This window comes from Pelmatolapia mariae, linkage group LG1, assembly GCF_036321145.2.
Source record: "Pelmatolapia mariae isolate MD_Pm_ZW linkage group LG1, Pm_UMD_F_2, whole genome shotgun sequence".
Lineage (NCBI taxonomy): Eukaryota > Metazoa > Chordata > Actinopteri > Cichliformes > Cichlidae > Pelmatolapia > Pelmatolapia mariae.
Genome location: NC_086227.1, coordinates 14875967 through 14901350, shown reverse-complemented (window position 1 = coordinate 14901350; position 25384 = coordinate 14875967). Strand labels below are relative to the sequence as shown.

The window sequence follows — 25384 nt, the reverse complement described above, 5'->3', positions numbered from 1 at the left end:
CTATCTAACATTCACACACATTCATAGTCCAATGGATGCATTAAAGAGCAACTTGGGGCTAGTATCTTGGCCAAGGATATTTGGCATGCAGACTGGAGCAACCAGGAATCAAACCACCAACCTTTTCATCAGTAGATGACCTGCTGAGCTACAGCCACCCCATAAAGACCTCAATGACCTTTAATTTCTTGCTTTGAAATTCAGACAAAACTGAGGTTATTGTACTCAGCCCTAAAAACCTTAGAAATATGGTATCTAACTAGATGCTTATTGTGGATAGTATTACCCTAATCTCCACATGCCACATTCTCAGTAAGAAAATTAAAAATTGTCTAATTCATGCACACTGGCTGTATTCATTTAGAGTATTTTATGACCACCTTTGTAGACCTTAACCTGACAATAAGATTATTGCGTTGGAATTACAGTTACTAAAAGAAACAGGGGAGCAGTAGAGGTTTTTGTGTGTTTATTCAGTCTTTTAATTGGAATTTAGTGCTGTCAGCATTAATCTCGTTAAAATGACGTTAATGCCATAACCGCATTAACGCGGCAAATCTCCGTTAGTGAGTTAGCGCGGATTGCCCCGTGGGTGGGGCTGCAGGGCGTCAACAGGTTAGTGTGGTTAGCTCGTTAACGCATTAGCGCCATGCAGCCCCATGCACAGGGCGATCCGCACTAACTCGCTAACGGAAATTTGCCGCATTAATGCAGTTATGGCGTTAACCTCATTTTAACAAAATTAACGCTGACAGCACTATTGGAATTATATTGACTATACATACATAAGGTAGGATAAAAATACATTTATTTGAATTTTATTAATATATAAGATGAAATGTGCTTTGAACATATTTGGCCAAAAGGCACGGCACTATCACATTTTTATGTTTCAGTAAGTGCGAGCAGTATGTACAAGCGAGGATGATAAAAACTGGACAAAGAGTAGGATGATATGACATTGGTAATAATAAATGAGAAAAGTTCAAGTATGGTATGATGAAAACTAGGATTTACATTCACTGAAACATTATGAAAACAGTACTTGGACTGAACTCATCAGGAGGAACAGCCTAAAGGCTGATTTAAAGATGCCTAATAACACAACAAGATGAGGCAATTTTACACATAAACTTCATACATTTAAATTCTCTGTAGCTTACTAAAGCAATTGCTGCTATTGTCATACTGTATAGAAGAAATGTTTGCAAAAACAGGAATACAATTAATTAAATAGAATAAAATAACAATGGTAAATTTAAAAAACCCCAAAATAAATATGAAATTGTCTTAAATTCAAAATATAAACTGTTGGTGATGTGTGTAAACTTACTCATATGTTAAGAACAGATAGAAGTTATTAATTCTGACTTGGCTAAACATTTTATCATGAAGTAACATCCTGGATTGTCTGTGGTAAAAGCTTTACTGTTGGCGCCTGCTGTGGTGCAGGGAGGTAATATCGTAGCTGCTTCCAGAAGGAGGAGGAAGTCGGCATGGAGCTTATGCCCTTCCAAGTGACGCAGTTTCCAGCCTTACTAAGAAGCTGTAAAGCCTCTGGAAAGGAATCTGATTTTGAAGCCATTGATGTCTCAGTGGTGATGAAAACCAAGCGAGTCTGCCGCTCCACAAGGGCTTCGTGGATCGCACTCAGCAGGCCAGATTCTGGATCAGGGTCTGGAGAGACGGGAACCAAAACTACCGCCCGGCTCTGCTCTACGCAGTCTAGCACAGCGTCTGCGATTGCTGCAAACAACCAGATTGCAGAATGCAAATCAATTCATGAATTTCTATCTTTATTTATGTATGTAAATGTTCTGCAGAGGATCCTTCTGAATCCATACCTTTCCCTGGTAAGATGTCACGATCATAAAGACAGAGACTGTAACCAAATTTCTCTTCCAAAACACTCTCCAGCCATCTTTTGTCGCTAGGATTTAATCCTCCAGCCGTGTCGCATTTGTAACACATTAAAAAGGCATCATAGGATTTTCCATCTGAGCAAAGAACAATAAACTATGTCAGTGCTGTTGCTTTGTCTGCAGCCCACACAAAAGCACAAATGCTTTTAACTGCTTAAACATGTGTTGTCAGGTAAAAAGAAACAAAAAGTTCAAATTTGGACTCTCACCTGAAATGCTGCCAGACCACTTAAGAGTGTCTCTTAGGAAAAGGGTGATGTCAACCTTAAACTTCACATAGGTAACTACAGTCACAAACATCACCACAATAATAATGACAAAGCAGACACCCAGAGACGTGTACGAACGGGAAGCTGCAGGGAAATAATGGACAGGTTAAAATGATCAAATATCAGCTACTTAACTCTTATTTAATTGTAATAAAGTGAAAGATGCCTATTCAATTTGACCTAATCATGCTTAACTTATATTTTAAATTGTTTAAAAAAAATACTCAAATGTTCAGCTGGCCATACCTTTTTGTTTTAGAGTGATGGTGACATAGCTTGTTTCATAGTCAGATTGCAGTTTACAAGTATAATTTTTTGACAGATCCTCCTCTGACACTTTTCTGAAGATTAGAGATGTTGTCATGTTGATTTCCTCTCTACTGTTGACCCTGAGAAGAGAAGGAAAGGACTGAGGCAGATCTAAACGCAGAATTCATATCTGTGCTGATGTAACTACATATAACATCAGTGTGACCCAAAGAGGACCTGTGTATGAAATATTTACCATGTCTCATTATAGAAAACTGGTAGACTAGTGTCTTTTTTCACAAATGAATCTCCACTTAACCAAAACAATTCATCAGTGTCTGACATCATAACTGCTTTACAATCAATCCGCACTGTTGAGCCTAGAAAAAGCAGAGTTAACACAGGTTGTTATAAACGATTAACATTAAAGCTTTAACCAAGAGTGTGAAGGTGTATGAATATAGACAATAACTCACCTAAATCTACCTCAAATATCTGTTTGTTCTCTGGTGAAATTATCACTGCTTTCTTAGTTATTTCTGTGCAAATAAAAAAAAACTTTTGAAAAGCACATATTAAAATTATTAAAAATAAATATCTGCAAAATGTGTTTTTCTTACTGTTTGGTTGGACATCAAGTTTCACCGTAGAGGTCATGTTATATATTTGACCATCATACAGGTAAGAGCGGGTGCAGGTATAGATGCCACTGTCCTCTTTTTTCACACTTGGGAAGTAACCGTCTTTTGGTGATGACCTGCCCTCCTACAACATATAAGCTCAATTTTTAAGTAGTCAGCTGTCAAATTTGGAAAAACATTAAAACGCTGTAACAATATTTTACAGTTTGATCTCATTCACATAATCTGCTCTGTTTACCTTGTGCCATGTGATGCCGATTCTGGTGATATTCAGGGTGTTAAAACGAACATTTTTTTCAGGGCAATCCAAATTGCAGGACTCCTCTGTGTAACATTCTTTAGAGATCTGGTTCATTTGTTCAGAGTCTCTGGACTGCGCTTTGTATACTTTGAGGCTTATCCAGGACCGTCTGCTGGAATTCCTACCAAGGAAAGAAAACAGTAACAGGAAGTTTTTACTTTCCTTCTGAGCAACAAGCAAAACAAAAAAACAAACCAAAAAAACAATTAATTTGAAAGTAAGAGAAGACTTAAAGGATTATTTCTAAAATGGTGTTCATCTACTAAGTGGGCTATTTGTCCATCAGGATTTATTATTAGCTGAGAAAGTTTTGTGCTGCAAACAGTGAAATGAAACTAACATATCTGGCATTCTGTATAAAAATCCCTCTCAGCTTCGCCTTCAGTAATCCATAACTTTAATCCTGGATTACTGAGAGGCTCTTCTCTGACCCACAGAAACCCGATGACCTGTGATACACTTGTGATTTTGTGTATCTTTGTCTTATTTTATTTTACCTTATTTATTTTACTCACAACAAAACTCAGAAAACATAACAAATATTTTGAGTGAGAGCTACCATTTCAGGAAAAAACTCATTTTGAATTTGCTGACATGTCTCAACAAAATTGAGAGAGCCAATAAAAGGTTGAAAATGAATTGTTTCTAGTGTTACATCTGCAATTTTCAGAAGAATGTCCCTCCTAAAATTGCAGAGACTTATCATCATCTACATAATATCATCAAACATTTCTAAGAATGTGAAGGAATCTCTGTGTGCCAGGGACAAGGACGAAATTCAAGACTGAAAATGAGTTAACCATGAAAATGACTACATGGGCTCAGGAACACTTGTGCAATCCACTAATGCAGGTTAAAGCAACACCATGCAGAGAAGAACAATCGAGAGACGCCACCATCTTCTTTCACTCAAAGCTCTTTTTCAATGCACTGAGACAAAGTGAAAAACTGTTCTGTGGTCAGATGAAACAAAAGTTGAAAGTCTTTTTGGCAGAATATGATTGCAACATCCTACCACCATTTCAGTTTTAACAAATGAATAAATGTTTTCTATGTTCTACTTTGAATAAAATATAGCTTTGTCCCAGCTTTTTTGGAAATCCGGTTGTGCATTTTTCTGAGCTTTCTGAATTGGATCGTCACAGCTCTGGGGAAGAAGTTGTCTCTCAATCTGGTGGTGCATTTTATTATGCTGGTGTAGCTGCTGGACGAAAGTGGAGATGTACAGTCTCTTTGCTGCTGGATGAGTCAAAGCATGCAAAGAAACTGTTCAAGGTGTCGGGGAGAGCTGGATGATGACTGGCCTGTTGGTTACTGTGTTTACAGTCTGTTATGCTCCTGATGCATCTGCACATATATTGTGGGTTGCTATTTTTCAAGATCTCTTCAATGCGCTATTTGTACCTTAACTTTGCTTGCTGGATTTGTTTTTTCAGTTCCTTCCCATCCCTGTTATAAGCCAGCGTGTTACCTGACCTGTAGGTAGCATCTCGAGCTTTGCAGATCAGAGGTTTTTAGGCTGGGATCAGCTGCACAGAGATTTGGTCTGACCTGCCTAAGTGTGGAACTGCCACTGCCTTGTATGCTCCTGAGATGTTACAGTAAACCTGGAGCAGAATACTATTGTCTCTTGTTGGGAAGTTTATGATTTTGGAAATTTGGGAAACACTGCTTTTAGTTCCACATAGTTGAAATCACGAGCCACAATCACAGCCGCCTTCGGAGTTGCGTTCATGCCTGTTGATCAGGCAGTACAGATCCTCCAGTGCTAATTTAGCATTAGCCCACCGTTGAATGTAGGCAGCTACGATCAGGATGGAGCAGAACTCCCTAACCTATTTGAATGGTCTGCATCTTACTGCCAGATGTTCTAGGTCAGGATAGCAGCATGTACCAAACAACCCACCGTCCATTTTCATGCTCTCTGGGTCTGCTCAGTGTGTATTTTGAGGCTAATCTACTTGCTGGAATTCCTGTCAGTGTTATCACAGAGATATTCAGACTTTAAAGCTAATTCCATCCTTTAAATACAGTCTGCACTCTACATTTGTAATTTCACATCCATGAACTTGCTAACACACAGCAGTAGCAGAGGTAACACAGTTTCCTGAAATATTGCTAATTTTTTCAAAACTGTGAATGAGATGTCTGCTGCAAACAGACATCTCACTGTTTGAATCACTGACTGAATGACTCATAGATTAAAAATGCACGTGCTTGAGAAAATACACTGAAATATGAAAGCTTAACATATGATAAGTAAGGTCAGTTATGTTATTACTGTAGGAGTGCTTGTATCTTACTTGAGAGAGCATGAGTAGTTTCCCTCATGTTTGTCAGAGGCACTGAGAATCACAAGGATTCCCTGTTGAACCATCACCCCCATCTGCCTGTGCTCAGCTGCTGGCGTGTTGTTGTGTAGATGCATCCCCTGCTTGGTGAAACTACTCCAGAGTATTTCATTATGATCACACTCGTTGAAGTACTCTGCCACAATTTCCCCTTCCTTGACACGTATTTCTTTGGGACTCTGGGGACAGACACCTGCAAAATGAAATAATTTCAGTGTGTCATTGATTAAAATTATAACATGAACTAGCTCAAGGGCTGCTTGAACAAACTGTTTCAGACAGAAATGTGGCTGATTTAAAATATTTTTTTTAAAAAAGCCCCGGGGAACATGTGCATCCTGCCTATCGATAAAGCTTGCACGTAAACTCATTGCTCTGTCTCACTATCAGCCAACATATCAACAGACATTATGAACAAAACGAACAAAATGATTTAGAGATTTGGTTTTGGTAAGCCTGTGCTGTTTATTGGCTATGCTTTAGTGAATCGTTTACAGTCTAGGTGTTGATCCTAGTCCTCCGCAGAGCCTGAACGATTGATTAGATTTTTTACAAAAACTGCAAAAACTGAATAAATATTACTTTGAATAAGCCCAGTGTTCACACTCTAACATTTTCTACTAGAGACACGTTTTTTGTCATTATTTAGCTTGACAGATTTTGTTGTTTAATTATCTGTAATTGCAGGGATACCATAGAGAAGCATCAGTCACTCATATATATTAGTAAGTGTCATCACTTTCATTTATAAAATGATATAGATCCAAAAGTCAAACCTTGACTTAAACTGCTGTTTTAATGCATATACGTGCATGCTCTTTTTTTAAGTGGTTACAGGGCACTACAACATAATCATGCTTGCTGATATGAGTCAGAAATTTGAAGATGAAAGTTGATCTATAGCAGATAAGTACACTCCAACCATAACTGAAAGTGCCATTGAGAATGCAGTGATACGTGCAATAAAATAGTCAAACATCTTGCAGCTGAAGGAACTGAGCATGGAGCAAGAAAATGAAAACAATTAGCAAGCCAGTGATGCAAAACACATTCAAATGGTTATTTCTTTGATAGGGTGAGATACTGGTGTACTATACTAAATGTAAAATATATTTTGCATTTTCTTCACTACATATATTTTTCTAAGCACATTAATTAGTTAGGTTACTACTTAATGCTTAATATACTTGAAAACAACAGCTAAATGAAGAATAATGTGTTGTCACAGGGAAACATTGGAGTTTGTGGCTTAAGAAATACTTACATTTGCTTCTAAATCTTCCAGCTGCAAAGATAAACTGACACACATTAAATTATCAAAAATCAATGAATCTGTTATTCTAAAACCGATTATTTTGTAACATTTGAAAATATGCTTTTCCATAGGTACAGTTTTTTTTGGGTTTTTTGCACAGAAATAACTAAGAAAGCAGTGATAATTTAACCAAAGAAAAACCAGGTATTCGAGGTAGATTTAGGTGGGTTATTGTCTACATTCATACACCTAAAACTTAATGTGTATTTAAATCAGTGTAAACACTGCTTTTTTAAGCTCAACAGCGGTGATTGATTGCAAAACAGCTATGCTGTCAGACTTTTATCACTTTTTCTAGTTAAGAGGACATTCATTTGTGGAGACAGATACCAGTCTGCCAGTTTTTTTATAATGATACATAGTAAATATTTCACACACAGGTCCTCTTTGGGACTTTGGTCAAACTGATGTTATATGTTGCCACAGTCAGCACAGGTCTGCTTCTAGATCTGTCTCAGTCCTTTCCTTCTCTTGTCAGGGGCAGTACTACAGAGGATCAAATCCAGGGACAACAACATCTCTAATCTTCAAAGGTGTCAGAGGACGATCTGTCAAAAAGTTATACTCGTAAACTGCAATCTGCCTTACGAACGACTTTTGTAACCATTACCCTAAAACTAACATTTATAGCTCAGTATTTATGACTTTTTGATTAAAATTGTCGCAAGTTTAGCAGGATTAGGTCAGACTGATCCGTCAGTTTATTACGTTAAGTAAGAGTTAAGTAGCTGATATTTGATCGTTTTAGTTTCTAATTCTCTGCTGTACGTAATTTCCATCTCATTACATAATTAGCATATTATATCCTCCTGTCCAGAGGGAATGACAATTAGCGATATTGGTCTCGTACCTGATAAAAATGTGATGAAGATCAACGACAGGATCATCGCGGTATCCTTCGGCAAAGCACTCTTATCTGCGTCAAAAACAGCGTATGATGCAATTCTGCTGTACTCCAGAGGTGACTTAACCAAACCAAAAATGCGCAATAATCAAAAGAAGCACAGGAAAAAGAAGCAGAAGGAAAAGCCCCAAGTTGCGGGTGCAACAGCCCCGCGAGCGTCACTGCTTTTATAATGTATGATATCTTTTCACCACAAGTCTTGCTGCGTCCCCTAAAGCCGTTTACATCAAACTACAAGAAACTGCAAGAACGCAAGTCCACCATGTGCCTTTTCCCATAGCCTTTATGTCATTGCGAAAGCTAGGACAATGTTTTTCACACCATTTCTAGTAGGTGGTAACCGCTGTGACATGAATCTCATGGTGTGAAAAAACAACTGTTCCTTTCAACTAGTAGTTATGTGTTTATGTACTGTTCTCTCTCTCTCTCTCTCACACACACACACACACACTGGAAGTAGAAAAAAAAATAGCATAACTCTTTTCATCAGCACCAGACAACAATTGCAGTCACAGGTCAGTGGAGTGGACACATATATCTAAGCTTATGCTCTAACCTCACATCATCGTTTTCAACTAATCTGCCAAAGGCTCCTAAACACATTTAGCCTTGCTGAAGTGACACAAAGAAAACTGTGATCTTTACAAGGCAAGAACCAAAGAGGGAAGCCCGTTAACCACAGCTCCTCACAGACTGACTATATGGGGTCACATTTACAAACAAGCACACTCATTTACAGAATTTCTAATTCAACGATCATTTCCAGTGCATTAGTTTCTAATCCTTTACAAAAACACAGACAAACTACTCACTCGCCACAGTTTCATCTTTCAGGCCTTTCAAGTCAATGACAGCACCACTCAGATCCGAAGCCCTGGTGGGTTCTCCTTCCTCGTGTTAGCACCACTTTTTTTTGATTTACTATACATAATTTAAAACGATACACATGCCTAACAAAAAACCTGTTGCAACATGCCTGTTGACAGGGAGCAAGGTCAGGAAGTATATGCAATTCATTTCCCAGCATACCCCTCTGCAAGTTTCAGAACAGGTTCCTGTTATAACCAGTGGAGTTAAAATGACGGCTAAAAAATTGTAAAAAGATATTAGGATGTGGTTCATGACTTAGAACTATGACTTACACACATAATGGAACTTTTATAATGTGCCCAATTATGAATATAACAATCCAATAGAGGAAGAGCCTCTGACAGTTTTTTGAGTGGGCCTCTCCCATTTCTTGCCCACGGTGTATTGCCCCAGTTGTTCCATTTGATGTTACACCTTTCCATTTGGGGATATTTTAACAGAGCTGACTAAGTTCACTTAGACAAGGCAAACTTGATGCAACAGTTTTACCAGACTTGCAGGTACACCCCATGAGGAATTTCCTTGATCGGCTCAGAGACTAAATGAAGGTTTGACTACTGACTGGTTGCCTAGGTAGAGATACTGTCATTCTTTTTGTTGGAGTACCATCTCCTGGAACAATTAATGATTGTTAAAAATATTTTTTGCATTTTTTTGTACAGCAAAATTGTAATGTGAGTGTCTGAAGCCAGTTACGTTGACCTTTATTCCTAATTTTTATTGTAATGGGGTTTTTTTGTTTTGTTTTTTGTTCTTATAAAGTATTTTTAACTGCACGGTTTTGTAGTGTGTCTTTAATCTGTCGCAGAGAAGGTTGGAAATAACAGCATTTTTCTTGATGTTGTACATGAGATTAAATGTGGTAATCAGCATGTCTGAGAGGGTGTGTGTGGAAGAAATTAATGTCCATGATCAGAATAAGGAAAGTAAGTAGAGCTTGAACAGTTATAGCTATAAACAGATAAACAATTATTAGTTTAATTTAACATTGTCAATGTGAATTCATCATTACATAAGAACAGCATCCTGTCCCATAAATGATCTTCTAAGGTTTATTTGCATCCATCCAGTGACTTACTGCCATCTTGTGGTCCCATTTGACTATTGTGTCTGGAAGCACACTTGACTACTAGCCATTGATACTTTCAGCTGCCTCTTATGCTGGTTATTCACAAGGAGCCACTACAGCAGGTAGCACCCTATGGGCCAGATGTAGTAAATGGGTAGTTAGTGTGGTAAGTTTCAAAGATGATATGATAAAGTTGCACTGTTTGCTAAGCACAGTTCATTTTAATATACATGAGGCTGCAGAATCCACCGATTCTGCAGCCTCATGACACGTGGAGTTATGTTATGGTATGAGCATATACTGTATGACTGCCAGAGGAACCAGATAACTTGCCTTAACTAGTGACTGCTGATACAAAGTAGCAGGATGAGTTATCCAGTGTGCATGCCCATACTCTCTGCACAGATTCATCCAAATTCTGAAAAACTGGGGCCACTTGTTTTTAATAATGTATACTTTATACTTTATTGATACCCGTGGGGAAATTACTCTCTCTGCATTTGACCCATTCACTCAGTGAAGCAGTGGGCAGCCACTAGGCAGGCGCACCGGGGAGCAGTGTGTAGGGATGGTATCTTGCTCAGGGGTACCTCAGGGTAGCCGTTCAGTGGATTCAAACCCCCAACCTTCCGATCATGGGGCGACCACTCTACCTACTGAGCTTGTCTCACCCAAGGTGAGCAGAGGAGAGAGTCCAGATAACATCAATGAGATATGTTAACTTTGGAGTCTCACAGTTATTAAAAGCAGTACATGTTACATTGGCAGATGGTGAAGGGCATAACGTTTTGTCACAGAGTTTATCATCTTTAATAACAAAAATAAATACAAAGAAACACTTTTTTTTTTTAAGTCTATTTGATTTGTGTAGTCCAGCCTTTTTGTTACACCTCCTCTGTACAGCACAGGAAAAAAACACTTGGAAAAGGATTCACCTGTGTGTCCTCTATCATAGCTCCTCCAGCAAGCCTGCTCTGTCCTCGAGATGCACTTAATGAAATTAGACATCCAGTAAGATGCCACATACAGAGGAGAGACACTTACTGTGACAGAAATAAATGGATAAACAAACTGGCTGGGAATCATCACATCTTTATTTTCTACAATATCTGAGCTTATTGATTAATTTGTTACTCCTACTGCAGTTGTGCTCATCAGTGAACACACACTAGGTAGGTCACTGTATAGGTAAATCTTTCCACTATTAAAGGGTCACACCAGGACTTGTATAATGAACTCCATAAACCCAAGAACGAATATCAATGGATATTAGCGTTTCTGTAAAACCACCACAATTTTTTCCTTTTCTACAATTTCTTCTACAATTACATCTCCTGATGTATGTTGTATTTTGAGTCTAAAGGCACAGTGGTTGATGTCATCAGAGCCTGAAGACAACCATCACAGTTTTATGTTTTATAAAAAGAAAATAATAAAAATACACCTACACATATATAATATGCTAGAAAGAAACATTTCTATCATTACTAAGACTAGATGATTGTTTTTTGCTTGTTTGTTTTACTTTTCCCTTAAATAACGATGTACCCGTAATAACATTCACTACAAGAAAAAAATCTTTTATGATAAAAATCTTAGTTTCAAGCTTAATCCTTACTCTTAGATAAGGAAATAAGTCATACCAGTGTCATAACCAAAGGAGTAGAAAGGCTAATAAAGTAAAATAAGATATCAACTACTAAAAAATTACAAATGACTGCACATAAAGTAAGCTGAGTCAATATGTTTGATAAGCCGCCATGACATGAACATTATTAACAGTTGCAAAACTGACCAGTTATTTACCTCCAGAAGCGTTCGTGCATAATAATGCATGAAAATGACTTCAACCTTTTTGCTTTTTATGATGCAATAAATTTAAGCAAGTAAGTCATGTTAAATACATTACAGAATTAGAGTTGAGCAACGTCCAGGGTTAATATACCACATTAAAATTTTCCTGGAAACATTGTGACATTCTCCTTAGTAAAGGGAAATGTTTCTGTTATGCAGCTTTGAGGATGTCACATGAGTGGACGTCTGCAGAAACATTGCAAATGTGTGAGTATGTGTGCTGTTGATAAATACCGATATATTATACGAGCTGGTACAGACCCATGTTATGCATATATCACACAGAGAGACATATGTTTAATTTTTTTCGTTGCTAGGCGGATGCCTGGCACCTGGCAATGTTCAGGTGTCTAAAATAAACTCTGAATGTACCTCTACCTGTATACTCATATTAAATCTCTGGGTGCTCTCTGTGGGACGGGCAGGTAATGGCGTAGCTTCTTTCAGAAGGAGGAGGAGTGCAACATGGAGCCCTTTCAGGTGACACAGCCTCGCAGAGCTGTAAGGCCCCTGGTGATGAACCTGTACTCAAGGCCTCCTGCTGTTTCTGTTTAGAAGCGAGTCTTCAAACGATGCAGTTTCCCTGTCTTATCATAACAAAGAAAAACAAACAATCACACTGAAGTTCACTTCAAAAAATGCTATCGTTAAAATGACACAAAAATATGAATCTGTAACACATGTTTAAAATAGTATCCCACCTGGGGCTCTGTGATAGAAGCCAAGATTTTTTTGCAGCCAAAGAATGATGTTGCATTTAAACATAGTATAAATAGCTACTGCTAATACCATCAACACAGCGAGAAAAATGCATAAACCCATGGCGAGATGTGAAACAGCTGTAGGGAGAGAGTAATCAGAACATTAACAACACGCTAAGACACTCTTATTTGATCAGAATGAAGGTGACACCCTTTAAAAAAATACAGATTACTCTGAGTTCACTGATTCATACCTTTCTGCTTTAGGGTGATGGTCACAAAGCTTGTTTGGTAGTCAGATTGCAGTTTACAGGTATAATTGTTTGACAGATCCTCCTCTGACACTTGTCTGAAGACTAGAGATGCTGTCATGTTGATTTCCTCTGTGTTGCTGACCCTGACAAGGATATGAACAACATGATTGAGGCAGCTCTAAAAGCAGAATTCAAAGCTGTGACGGATACAAAACATATCAGTTATATAGAAACTGTGTGTGAAATATTTACCATGTATAATTGTAGAAAACGGGCAGAGTGCTATCGGTCTCCACAAATGAATCACCGCTTAACCAGAACAATTCATCAATGTCCGAAGACGTTACTGCTTTACAATCAATCACCACTGTAGAGTCTAGAAAAAGCAGAGTTTTCACAGATTTTATAACTGATTAACATTAAAGCTTTAGACAAGAGTGTGAAGGTATGTGAATATAGACAATGACTCACCTAAATCTACATCAAATTCTTGGTTGTTCTTTGGTGAAATGATCACTGGCGGTATAAACGGTTCTATTAAAGAAGAAACAAACAAACAAAAAAAAATCTAAAACCTTTCGAAAAGAACAAATAAAGTCTTTGAAAATAAAATGTTACAAAATTTGTTTTTATTAGCGCTTGGCTGGACATCAAGTTTCATCGACATATTTATTTATAAAATGACTCAAAGTGTTCAACTGGCCATACCGTTTTGCTTTAGGGTGATGGTCACAAAGCTTGTTTCATAGTCAGATTGCAGTTTACAGGTATAATTGTTTGACAGATCCTCCTCTGACACTTGTCTGAAGACTAGAGATGCTGTCATGTTGATTTCCTCTGTGCTGTTGATCCTGAAAAGGATATGAACAACATGATTGAGGCAGCTCTACAAGCAGAATTCATAGCTGTGACGGATACATAAAACATACCACTTACATATAATCTGCATGTGAAATATTTACCATGTATAATTGTAGAAAACGGGCAGACTGCTATTTTTCTCCACAAATGAATCACCGCTTAACCAGAACAATTCATCAGTGTCTGAAGACGTTACTGCTTTACAATCAATCACCACTGTAGAGTCTAGAAAAAGCAGAGTTTTCACAGATTTTATAACTGATTAACATTAAAGCTTTAGACAAGAGTGTGAAGGTATGTGAATATAGACAATGACTCACCTAAATCTACATCAAATTCTTGGTTGTTCTTTGGTGAAATGATCATTGGTGGTATAAAGGTTTCTATTAAAGAAGAAACAAAAAACCGCAAAAATCTAAAACCTTTTGAAAAGCACACGTTAAAGTTTTTGAAAATAAAATGTCACTAAACTTGTTTTATTACCACTTGGCTGGACAAGTTCATCGACATATTTATTTATAAAATGACTCAAAGTGTTCAACTGACTATACCGTTTTGCTTTAGAGTGATGGTCACAAAGTTTGTTTCATAGTCAGATTGCAGTTTACAGGTATAATTGTTTGACAGATCCTCCTCTGACACTTGTCTGAAGACTAGAGATGCTGTCATGTTGATTTCCTCTGTGCTGTTGACCCTGAAAACGATATGAACAACATGTTTGAGGCAGCTCTAAAAGCAGAATTCATAGCTGTGACGTTTATATAAAGCATACCAGTGACATATAATCTGTGTGTGAAATATTTACCATGTATAATTGTAGAAAACGGGCAGACTGCTATTTGTCTCCACAAATGAATCGCTGCTTAACCAGAACAATTCATCAGTGTCTGACAACATAACTGCTTTACAATCAATCACCACTGTTGAATCTAGAAAAAGCAGAGTTTACACAGATTTTTATAAATGAATAACATTAAAGCTTTAGCCAAGAGAGTGAAGGTGTATGAATATAGACAATAACTCACCTAAATCTACCTCAAATACCTGCTTGTTCTTTGGTGAAATTATCACCGCTCTCTTAGTTATTTCTGCACAAATTTTATTAAAAAAGAAAAAAGACTGATATTTTGAAAAGCACATATTAAAGTCTTTGAAAATAAAAATTTACAAAATGTGTTTTTCTTACCGCTTGGTTGGACATCAAGTTTCACCATAGAGGTCATGTTATATATTTGACCATCATACAGGTAAGACCACGTGCAGGTATAGATGCCACTGTCCTCTTTTTTCACACTTGAGAAGTAACCGTCTTTTGGAGATGGCTCGCCCTCCTACAACATAGCACATATGTTGTATATGGAAAAACAGTAAAACACTGCTTTGATCTCATTCACATAATCTGCTCTGTTTACCTTGTGACATGTAGTGCTGTTTCTGGTGATATTCCAGGTATCAAAGAGAATATTTTCATCATGGCAATATAAAGTGCAGGACTTATCTGTGTAACATGTTTTAGAGTCCTGGATCATTTTTCCAGACTCCTTGGACTCCATTGTGTATACTCTAAGGTTGATCCAGGAACGCCTGCTGGAATTACTGTCGAGAAAATAAAAAATATATAAAGTGTTTAATTTCCTTCTCTTTTTGAATCCATCACTTCAATGTTGGATTAGTGAGATTCTTTATAATTCAGAGAAGATGAATCTGAATGACTTTAGTGATCCTCGCCATGCTGGTCATGTCCAGTGAAAACACACACATCTTTGACTCTCCACCTGCTCTATTTTTGCCAGCTCCACAGTCTCCAAAGCAAACATCATAGCAGGCCTCACTCCTATCTTGTAAAACCTTCCCCTTCACTCTTGCTGTTCTCCTTCTGTCACACATCACCTGACACTAGTCTCCACCCATTCCACCCTTCCTGTGCTCTCTCCTTTCCCTCTCTTGTGCATTGTCTATTGCTCTGAATTGTTAACTCCAGGTATTTAAACTCATCCAAGTTCATGACCTCAACTCCCTGTATCTTTGCTTTGCAGATGTTAGTAATGACAACCTAGCATCCTCAGTTGTGCTTTTGGATTCTTCTAACCTCAGATGATTGTCACATAGATGTTTCACACCATAATGCCAACAAGTAACGTGGTTCAGGACAAAGATAAAAATCGCTTTTCTGGTGCCGAAGGATGTTCAACAACAAAAATAACCGCAAAATAAAAGTTGCTCTGCTATCCTGTAGTGTAGGAAATAGTAGTTTATATCAGTGTGTGGGCACGATTTCTATTCATAAATCAGGTCTGTGGCTTTGTTTGATGTCAGTCTTAGATAATGAAACCATTACTGTGGGAATTGTATTAAATTTTACCGAAAAGAGCAGGAGTAATTCCCCTGATGGTTTACTGAAGCTCTGAGAATGACAAGGATTCTTCCATGAACCAGCACACCCATCTGCCTCTGCTCAGCTGATGTTGACATGTTGAAGAGTTTCATTTCATCCACGGTGTCACTGGTCCAGAGCACCTCAGCACCTCCATCACTGTACCCTCTGTAAGAAGGACACTGCAGTACCGCCATCTCACCTGCCTTGACATTTACTTCCTGGAAACTCAGTGGGCACACACCTGTCAATGACATTCATAATGACATATGAAAAAGCACTGTTGTAGACTAAAAGGATCAAATTTGTCCGATTAATCTAACTCCGGCTTCACAGTGCAGTCACTACCAGTATTCTACTTTTACCATGAGCTGATGTCACAGATATCTTTAAATGCCACATAACCACAGAGTGCAGGCAGCACAGCTAACAAACACATCATAAAGCAGTTGCAGATTCATCCTTGTGAACTTATCCTGTGCACTTTTTTCTTTTTCACTTTTCTTCTTTTCATTTTTTTTTTTTTTGTTCATCACCAGAGGGATAAGCCCCTTTTGATGTCATATGAGCATCACTGTGATTTGGTGTACTCGTATTCTGCTCCTGGCTTGATGTGCGGCTGTTAGCAATCCCATCTTACCGCAGGTAGACACAGACTACAGCTTCCCCGTCATTGCAGCTTAGTTTTACATGGTAGAGCTTAGCTAGCCACAAATGAAGCCAAGTCATTTTAATTATCGCTAGATATATTTGAACTCAAGTCTCCCTCTAGTGGCAGCAGGAACATATTTATTTTTTCCAAAAATGCCATTATAGGTTTTGAAGGAATAAAGAAAGTCATTTTAACACCTGACCTGTTTTTCTTTTTATTTAATTCTTTTTTGTGTTCAGAGAGTGTTATGTCTACTGCATTTTAGAGATATCTGTTGAACCAATCAGTAATCAGTTTAATCTTCAGTCCAGTATGTTGGTGTACAGTTCTTTACCACTTTCTTCCAAATGAGTCCAGTGCTTATAATCAGGCAAAATTATTAATTGTCCTTTTATAGCTAGGTGTACAATTGGTAAAGTACACAATAAACCTTAGCTGAGCTATTATGTCATCAAGTATGTGACCTCCTGTGCTGGGAATTCTAGCTATATGACTGGCCTGTTAAAGGAACAGATTTATGTACCCTTTGCTAAAGTTCACTTCACCTATAAAATGTGAAGGTCTAAATCTTACCTGGCCAGAATAACAAAAGGACCAGAAGTATTTTTCCCTTCATATCGTCAGTCTGAGGAACACCTATAAAGACACACTGCAGCAACCATACAGAAAGTGAAACTTTTCACTTCCCCAAGAAATAGTGACAAACATATCCACGCGAGGAAAAAAAAACCATAATCACGAGCAAAAATGAGATCCTCGAGAGTAAAGCTCAGGGGCGCGCACAAATAAGAGCTCGCAGGCGCGAGAGTGCCTACTGTGAGCTTGGCACTGTCAGGTGTCTGCCTGGGAGCAGAATCCTTCGCGCGAATCAACTGAGCCGTGTGGAGGGCGGGGCCTAAAGGAAGAGGTCCTAATGTGGTTGGTCACTTTAGTGGCCATTTCAGGTTAGTTCCTTTAATCGTGTCACACCCAGGCTGCAACAAAAACCTGTTTTAAACGTATTTGTACACATTTTATGAAAATACAATTTGCAGAATTAATTATCAACAGTTATTATTTGCCGTGTAGCAGTGGATATACCGACAATTGTCCCTATGGTGAATGATTTGTGTGTGTGTGTGTGTGTGTGTGTGTGTGTGTGTGTGTGTGTGTGTGTGTGTGTGTACGGGTTCGTACTATCCTGGTGGGGACCAAAATCTGACTTTTACTATCCTGGTGGGGACTTTCTGCACCGTGGGGACCAAAATCCAGGTCCCCTCGGGGTTGAAAGCAATTTTCACACTCAAAATGCGGTTTTACTGTCAGGGTTACAATTAGGTTATGGTTAGGTTTAGGGTAAGGGTTAGGGTTAGGCATTCATTTTTAATGGTTAGGGTTAGGGTAAGGGGCTAGGGAAAGCATTATGTCAATAGGATGTCCCCACGAGGATAGCAAACCATACATGTGTGTGTGTGTGTGAGAGAGAGAGTGTGTGTGAGAGAGAGAGTGTGTGTTTTGTCCGAAACGTTTGACAGAGATATGATTCCAACAACATATCTCTTTGTTTGTAAGCACAGCTTGCCCGGATTGTGTGTTGTTTGTGTGTGTGTGTGTGAGAGAGAGAGAGAGCTTTACTTGGGACAAAGTGGCCATAAAGGGCTTTAGAACATGTGCAGCACCTGATATGTGTGAAGTGCAGAGTCCTGTAGGTAATTAAATGGTTATGGGAAGTTTGAAGCTACTAATAAGATTGTTCCAGAAACGTATTACTTTGAATGCATACAAAAACTGGACGTGGTCAGTCCCATGCAAACAAATCTGCAGTAGCAGCCTGGCCAGTGAATAAAGTTGCTTCACACTGACATGAATACTTTAAAAAATGCAACTCTCAGTCCAGTAACAAAGTGGTAATGCACTTTCTTTTTCTTTTTTCTTTTTGCAGTGTTTGTGATTTGATAAGCCTTAGAACTAAGAATTTTTGACCCATCAGCTTTCATATCCTTTTACTTTCAGGATGTGAAAGTGACCGCTGCAGTAACATCCCTGCTTCTGCCAACTGGTTTTTGGTGTTTTTTTCCTTCGAAAACCAAAAGAACATGAAAATACCATCACAAGTAAGAGCAATAAACTCAGAAAAGGATGCCTTTCAAATCATCTGTGATTAACAAATCACTAAAGATACAAAAAAAAAAAAAATTATGCTTAGAAATAAGCTGGGTGGGAGATTGGGGCAATAAACAAACAAGAGCTACATCTCAGGGCTCAGTTACCATGATAGCACAGTTAGAAAAGGACTGACTTGTTTGGCAGGCTTGCAAAGAGAAAGCCTGTTCTTTCTAAGAAGAGCATGGCAACATGGCTTAGATTTAGAAAAACTGCATCTGAACAAACCACACGATGTCTGGAGCAATGTATCTTGCACAGGCAGGGCCAAAGTAGAGATGCTTGGTGTAACCAAATGCAGCATATCAGGACAAACCTGGAATAGTTCTTTCATAGCTGAGCACTCAAAGAGCTTTATACAGCATTCCCCATTCACCTGTTCTCAAAGAAGCGCTTTTTTCTGTTTAGATGCTTTCTAACATTCACCCTCCAACAGATGCATAGGAGAGCAACGTCAGGATAACATCTTGTCCAAGCAGCCAGGGGCTGAATCACCAACCTTCTGATTAGTAGATCTGATCTGCTACGCCTCCTGAGCTACAGCCAGGTGTAAGTTCACCACTGAAATGTTAAACTTGTATGAAAAACTGGAGACCCCCCGTTCCCCTCCACGGGCTATTTTTAGGCCCTAGGGAGGGTCTAAAGTTAAGAATTGGATAAAGACCTTGACCTCTTTAAAAAACATGTAGTTTCCTGAAACAACTTTAAAGCAAGTCTGTTTCAGGCAGTGTTTTACATCAGATAGAAAATGCAAGTTTCACTGAAATACATGAAAGTAGGGAGCACCTGTTGTTGACCATAAAGAAATGGTAGAAAGCCACACCAAGGGCAGTTTCCTATAGTGCATGATATTTTTAAAGCAGTTCTTACAGTGGTTTACACCTCCATCAAACCACACATACACCACATTTGTCAGTTAGAACGAGATGATGCTTTCCAGGCTCTCCTGTCTGTAACAGCATATTTACACAGATACCTACAGATGGATTTGTTTTGGAATTGACTTGTGGAGCACATACGTTGGTCAGCTGTTCTTCTGAGTTAGAGGATCTTAAAAGGAAATTTGTATTTCCTTTCTGGACTGAATGATCTCTGAACTTGAGCAATGATTCTCTGGTAAGAATGAGGAACTGGTTAATTTAGTCATGCAGTCCAACATCAGGTCATTTCTTGTCTAAGCTACATTTGTCATTGCAAGCACATTGCTTTAAAATTCATTTTCATTTTGTCATGTCACTTTGTCACATCTAATAACATAACAGATCTAAAGAAGTGGATCTTACCTTAGATTTGAAAGAAGAAACTGTTTCTTTTTTTTAAACAGACACCACAAAAAAAGTTTCCAGAGTACTCTCAAATCAAATTTCAGAAGTCCCCATATGAAATGCAATAATAGTAGATCTGTTTATTCAAGCACATTATGAAGTCTATTAAGACGATCCCTAGTGATTCATCGATTTATTAAGTTTTAAGAAAAAAGACTAGATTCATGAATAAAAAAAATCGATTTAAAGAGCTGAAACCTTAAGAAAATGACAGTAATAGGTAAACTGTCCGTATTCCTCAACATTTTGTTATGGGGTGGAAGTGGTTTTAATGTTTTATTTATATAACCAATAAAAGTGTTTTATTGGTTTGGTTTTATAGTATGGTTTTATGCATGTTTGTATATATCTGTGAAGGTTCTCAGTCATTCAGGTCATCGTAGTCTAAGGAGCTTGGAAAGAAAAGCATCTGGACTTCTTTAAGTTGCTTGAAGTCATTTCACCTCTCATCTGAGAAGCTTCTTCAGTTCTCACACGAGCCAAGGTGTGAAAACGGGTGTTCGTCACAATCAGCCAAGGTTTCAGGTAAACTCATAGTGAAACCTAGCCCCACCTATCATGTGATTTCCTGAAGTCAAAAGGCCCAAGATGTGAGTGGGCATTAAGGCGTCTGGGAAGGGATCTTAACACTGGATCATAGATGGCAGACACTTGGTGTTGTAAAACACCGCCTGTGTTCAAAGATTGTTGCTCACAGTGGACATAGATGGCTTCTTTCACTCCTCTTTCAAACCATTCGTCTTCTCTATCCAAAATGTGAACACTGGCGTCCTCGAAGGAGTGAGCTTTGTCCTTTAGATGCAGATGGACAGCCGTGTCTTGTCCCGTGGAGGTGGCTCTTCTACATTGTGCCATTCGTTTATGAAGTGGCTGTTTGGTCTCTCCAATGTAGAGGTCTGAGCATTCCTCGCTACACTGTACAGCATAAACTATGTTGTTAAGTTTCTGTTTAAGAGTTTAGGAAAACTCATAAATCACATGATCGGGCGGGGCTAGGTTTCACTATGAGTTCACTCGAAACCTTGGCTGATTGTGACCTACACTCGTTCTCACACCTTGGCTTGTGTGATTAGGTAGAGGATCATTAGGTGGTCCTTTGTCCCTCTTGGGGGGATACTCCCATAGGGCTTAAATCTGGGACTCTCCACCATTTCACCTTAGAACTGAAGAAGCTTCTCAGATGAGAGGTGAAAAGTCTTTACGCAACTTAAAGAAGTCCAGACGCTTTTCTTTCCAAGCTCCTTAGACCATGTTTGTATATCTTTTGCATGCTTTTATTTTGAAAAGTTTTAATTTCCTACCCCATCTTAATCAAAGAAATTATCACATGTGCTCACTCTTTGTAAAAGATGGGAGGTGAGGGCAGTCGGGCATACACAGAGCATGTACAGAAGTGGCACAAGCATGAAGACAGCAGAGCTTCAACAGGAGCAACAGGATGGATAGGTCAGACCAGATGGATGCCAAGGGGACTTGTCCTGGAATTGTCTGTGGAACTGGCGTCAGATATGATGGAGGACTTGGACCCAGTGGCTCGTGCTATGCTCACACTCCTGGTTCCACAAAATTACCAACACAGCTTAAAATGAGAGCACTTGATTTTTCTGAGTTGACTTCCATACATACTTCCTCCATACCATCAACATGTCTATTAAACCCCATCCCTACAAAACTGCTCAAAGAAGTCATACCATTAATTAATGGTATAACTCCTTTTTAGAATTTGATCAATCTATCTCTGTTAACAGGCTCCTTACTACAGGCATTTAACATTATTAAGCCCAACATAGAACCACCAGACCTCATCTTTAGATTTTTACATGCTGTAGTGCCATTTTTTGGAGAATTTCAAGCTTCTATGCATCATTACAACTGTTTTATCCTAAATCTTAATAATATGTATGCATTAAGTCCATAGTAACTAAATAAATTGCTAAAAAAGTGCAGTAAACTACAAAGAAATTGAAAATTGTTTTTGTTTTTACACATTTTTCTAGTTACAGAAACGTGAAAGGTATGTCACTCAAAATTGTAAATGGAAAAAAAAAATGCAGTGTCTTTAAATTTCATTTTTGAGATGCACTTATTTTTATTAACTACAGCAAAAAAATGAAAATGGATATTATTATGCACAACTGGCAAAAAACAGCATGTGCATCAAAATAAACTATTTCCAACAGTGCAATCAAACCTAAGCATCCCGGGAACAATACAGAAAGAGGCACAAAGTCAAACATGACTTTCAATAGCACCAGTGGACCTTTCACAGGCCCTGGAGGGGAAAAAACACAAACAAAAAAAACCTACCTTTCCCATGAAAATGATGTCACTTCCTTTTTTCACAGGTAATGACAGACATGTGATTGTTTGTGCTGACAACGCGATGTTGTTTATTCCAATGTAGAAAGTGCTATGAACAGCTGATCAGATTGGCAGAGCATGTGTCTGGATCATAATGTTTTTGTTGTTGCATGTGCTTTTTATGCGATTTTGTCAAAGGCATTAGTAGTTGGAAACTGCAGCTTGGGACAAATTGAATTCATGATATATAAGTAAAACTCCTTCTTTTTAATATGTGAATTAAAAATCAATAAAATGATTGCTCTAGCTTATTTGGTTTCAATTCTGCGAGAATTTAAATGTTGATATGCAAATGGGATCATGGGGGCTCCTGAGGGCTTGGAGGTAGTAATTAAACCATTACTTTAAAACCACTTTGTCCAGTTGTTTTAGCTAATTATTGAACTTTTTTTTATTTCTAAGAGTTCTGAGAAACAACTAAATAATCATCTTTAGAGGAAAGATTTATTGAAGAGTTTCATTCAGGATTTTGAATTAATCATTGTGCAGACACAGAACAAATGAACGTTACAAATGATCTTATGGCCTCTGACAGTGGAGTCATCTCTATGTTTACCCACTTAGACCTCGGATAATTTGTGCAATCATGTGGACAGTGTGGTGGAAGTGAGAGCGCTTTGTCCTTAGTCAGTACTGCCCACAGGTCAAGATTATTTAGAATGAGGGAAAGGTCACATGGGTCTTGTACCAGGGTTTTAGCAGCATTGTGTTTAGGTGGAATGGCTGACTAAAGGCAACATGACTGGCAGTGGGTGTCCTGACTTTCAACAAGTCTATTTTCCAATCAATTTGGGGATTGGGTTGCACAAACCAAGGGAATTCGATGGGTGATGGGTGTAAACAAAGGAATGGAAAGCCAGAAACTGTGGATATTGATGATGATCAGCATGTTTGCAGGTGTTGTTTTTTTATAGGGGTGAGACCACACACAGGTACGCCTAGTGGCATAGGAGTTTTGATCATAAAGTGACCAGACTGCCCATAATGGATACAGAATCTTTTCTCAATCCTCTGTTGAAATTACAGGATGTCATTTTAGGTTTCTGTGAAGTTGGACCCTTTACACACGTACAAGACACGGACGTTGTGACAGCACTTCTTTATTTTCACATTCGGTTTTACTGTGGTTTTACAATGGGACACAGACACTCCCGCTCTGCTGTCACGTCCGCTCTCCTTTCCTCCAACTGTCACTGTGAACATATAAAGAGTCACAATCACATTCACATCCCAGCACACCTGTTCACCCTCTCCCCTGCGCCGCCCCGGGAGCTCGCTGCGTCACCCCTCCTCTGCAGCCGGCCAGAGACCACACCCACGCCACAGTTTCTTTTCTAATTTTGCCCTAACTAACTATTTTCAATGGCAATTTATAAGGAGGTATCATAAGAAGGAACTGAGCATGATTTACTAATATTCAGAGTTCAGTTCAAAGCTATTTGGTGATTGGACTCAGATGGCTCAGCACAGTGAGACTGAATCCCAGCAGGGACAGGAATTAGGGCAGGAGACCCTGGAGTCTAGATGCTGGTGGTGGTCAAGATAAAGATGGAGGCTTGGATGAAGCTCTGAGAGACTTGTGTGAGTTGGAGTTTGGGAAAAGGTGGGTTGCACAAAGAATGGAGGCTGACCAGCTTGAAGAAGGCTGTCAGAAAGAAGACCCAGGAAAGCAGACAGATGAGAGCTTCCTTACTGAACTTCCAAATAAGGTTGATTTTCATGTGCAGGTGAAGCCTGTTACCTCTTTATTCCATGGTGAATCAAGCAGATAAAATATTTGGAGTTCAACTTTCATTTGTTTACTTTACCCTGGAATTCTGAGCATGAAGTCCAAAGATGTGTTAATGCTGGATATACTAGAGTTGTGCATGAGACCACAAGAAATCAGTACAGGAGCATGTGTTTTATGAGATAATAGTGGGATGTTATTGCTTGTTTTGTTATGTGTGAGCATGGCTGTGCTTTTGAATTCATCTCACTTCATTTTACTTCCACAGGCATATCAACTCTATGACAGGTCCCAGTGAAGATATTTTTGGGCTCACATTGTTCTGGAGCAAACACAGCAGTAGCATAATAAGTAAAATCAATAGTATAATTTCAACTTTTGATCAGCATCATGGACAACAACTGCAGTCAGAGGTGAGGCGAGTGGACACACATATCTAAGCTTATGCTCTAACCCCACATCATATTTTTCAACTAAACTACCAAAATCCCCCAAAGAGATTTAGCTTTGCTGAAGTAACACAAAGACAACTGTGATCTCTACAAGCACAGAAAAAAAGAGAGAACAACAGGTCTTCGCAGACTGGATGAGGTCATCATGACAAACAATCACACTCATTTATAGAATTCCTCAATCAATGAGCTTTTCGAGTGGCACGGCTTCTAGATTTGGCACACACTCACACATGTATTACAAAATAAGCACAAATTTTCAACATATAATTGGTAGCAATGTTTCAGTCCTTCACATAGACACAAAGACAAAATACTCACCCATCAGAACTTTGTCTTTCAAACCTTGCTCACAGCAAAGTCAATGACAGCATTGCTCAGATCCAAAGTCCTGACCGCAAACTCATCCTCTCTCTTCTCTCCTCCCTCTTCTGAGAACCATTTTCATGATTTACTTGCTAACAATAAGACAACAAATCATTCCTAGTTGATGTTAACAGGTTTGCGGGCATTTTCTTTTCTTTTCTTTTCTTTTTTTTTTGATTGACCTTTGTTGTTATTATTTGTTTTATTTTATTTTCAGTTGTTACAGACGGGACTGACATAACCGGGGGGAGAGAGGGGAACAAAGACAGCGGGGAAGAGGAATAGTGATGAAGGGCAAAGAAAAGGGAAAAGAAAAGGAAAAAGAAAGGGGGGGGCCAGCAAAACCCCCCCAAAAAACATATTTTTATATATATCACCTGGATCACCTGTTGAGAGAGAAAAAAGAGAAAACAAGCAAACAA

At 38.6% G+C, this 25384-nt stretch overlaps 1 protein-coding gene across 1 annotated transcript; it reads right to left on the bottom strand.

Moving 5' to 3' along the window:
- Nucleotides 1–1317: 1317 nt before the first annotated feature.
- LOC134617143 (uncharacterized) lies at nucleotides 1318–17259 on the bottom strand. Its single transcript, XM_065471553.1, has 22 exons — nucleotides 17161–17259; nucleotides 15924–16179; nucleotides 14974–15157; nucleotides 14856–14892; nucleotides 14367–14490; nucleotides 14113–14255; nucleotides 13882–13944; nucleotides 13663–13786; nucleotides 13409–13551; nucleotides 13172–13234; nucleotides 12953–13076; nucleotides 12701–12843; nucleotides 7899–8039; nucleotides 5686–5926; nucleotides 3320–3503; nucleotides 3061–3205; nucleotides 2917–2979; nucleotides 2697–2820; nucleotides 2438–2580; nucleotides 2132–2275; nucleotides 1845–1997; nucleotides 1318–1746 (listed from the first exon to the last, which is right to left on the bottom strand). Exons 1-22 carry the CDS (start codon nucleotides 17201–17203, stop codon nucleotides 1388–1390), a joined length of 3144 nt encoding a protein of 1047 aa, XP_065327625.1. The 5' UTR covers nucleotides 17204–17259; the 3' UTR covers nucleotides 1318–1387.
- Between the last annotated feature and the right edge of the window lie 8125 nt (nucleotides 17260–25384).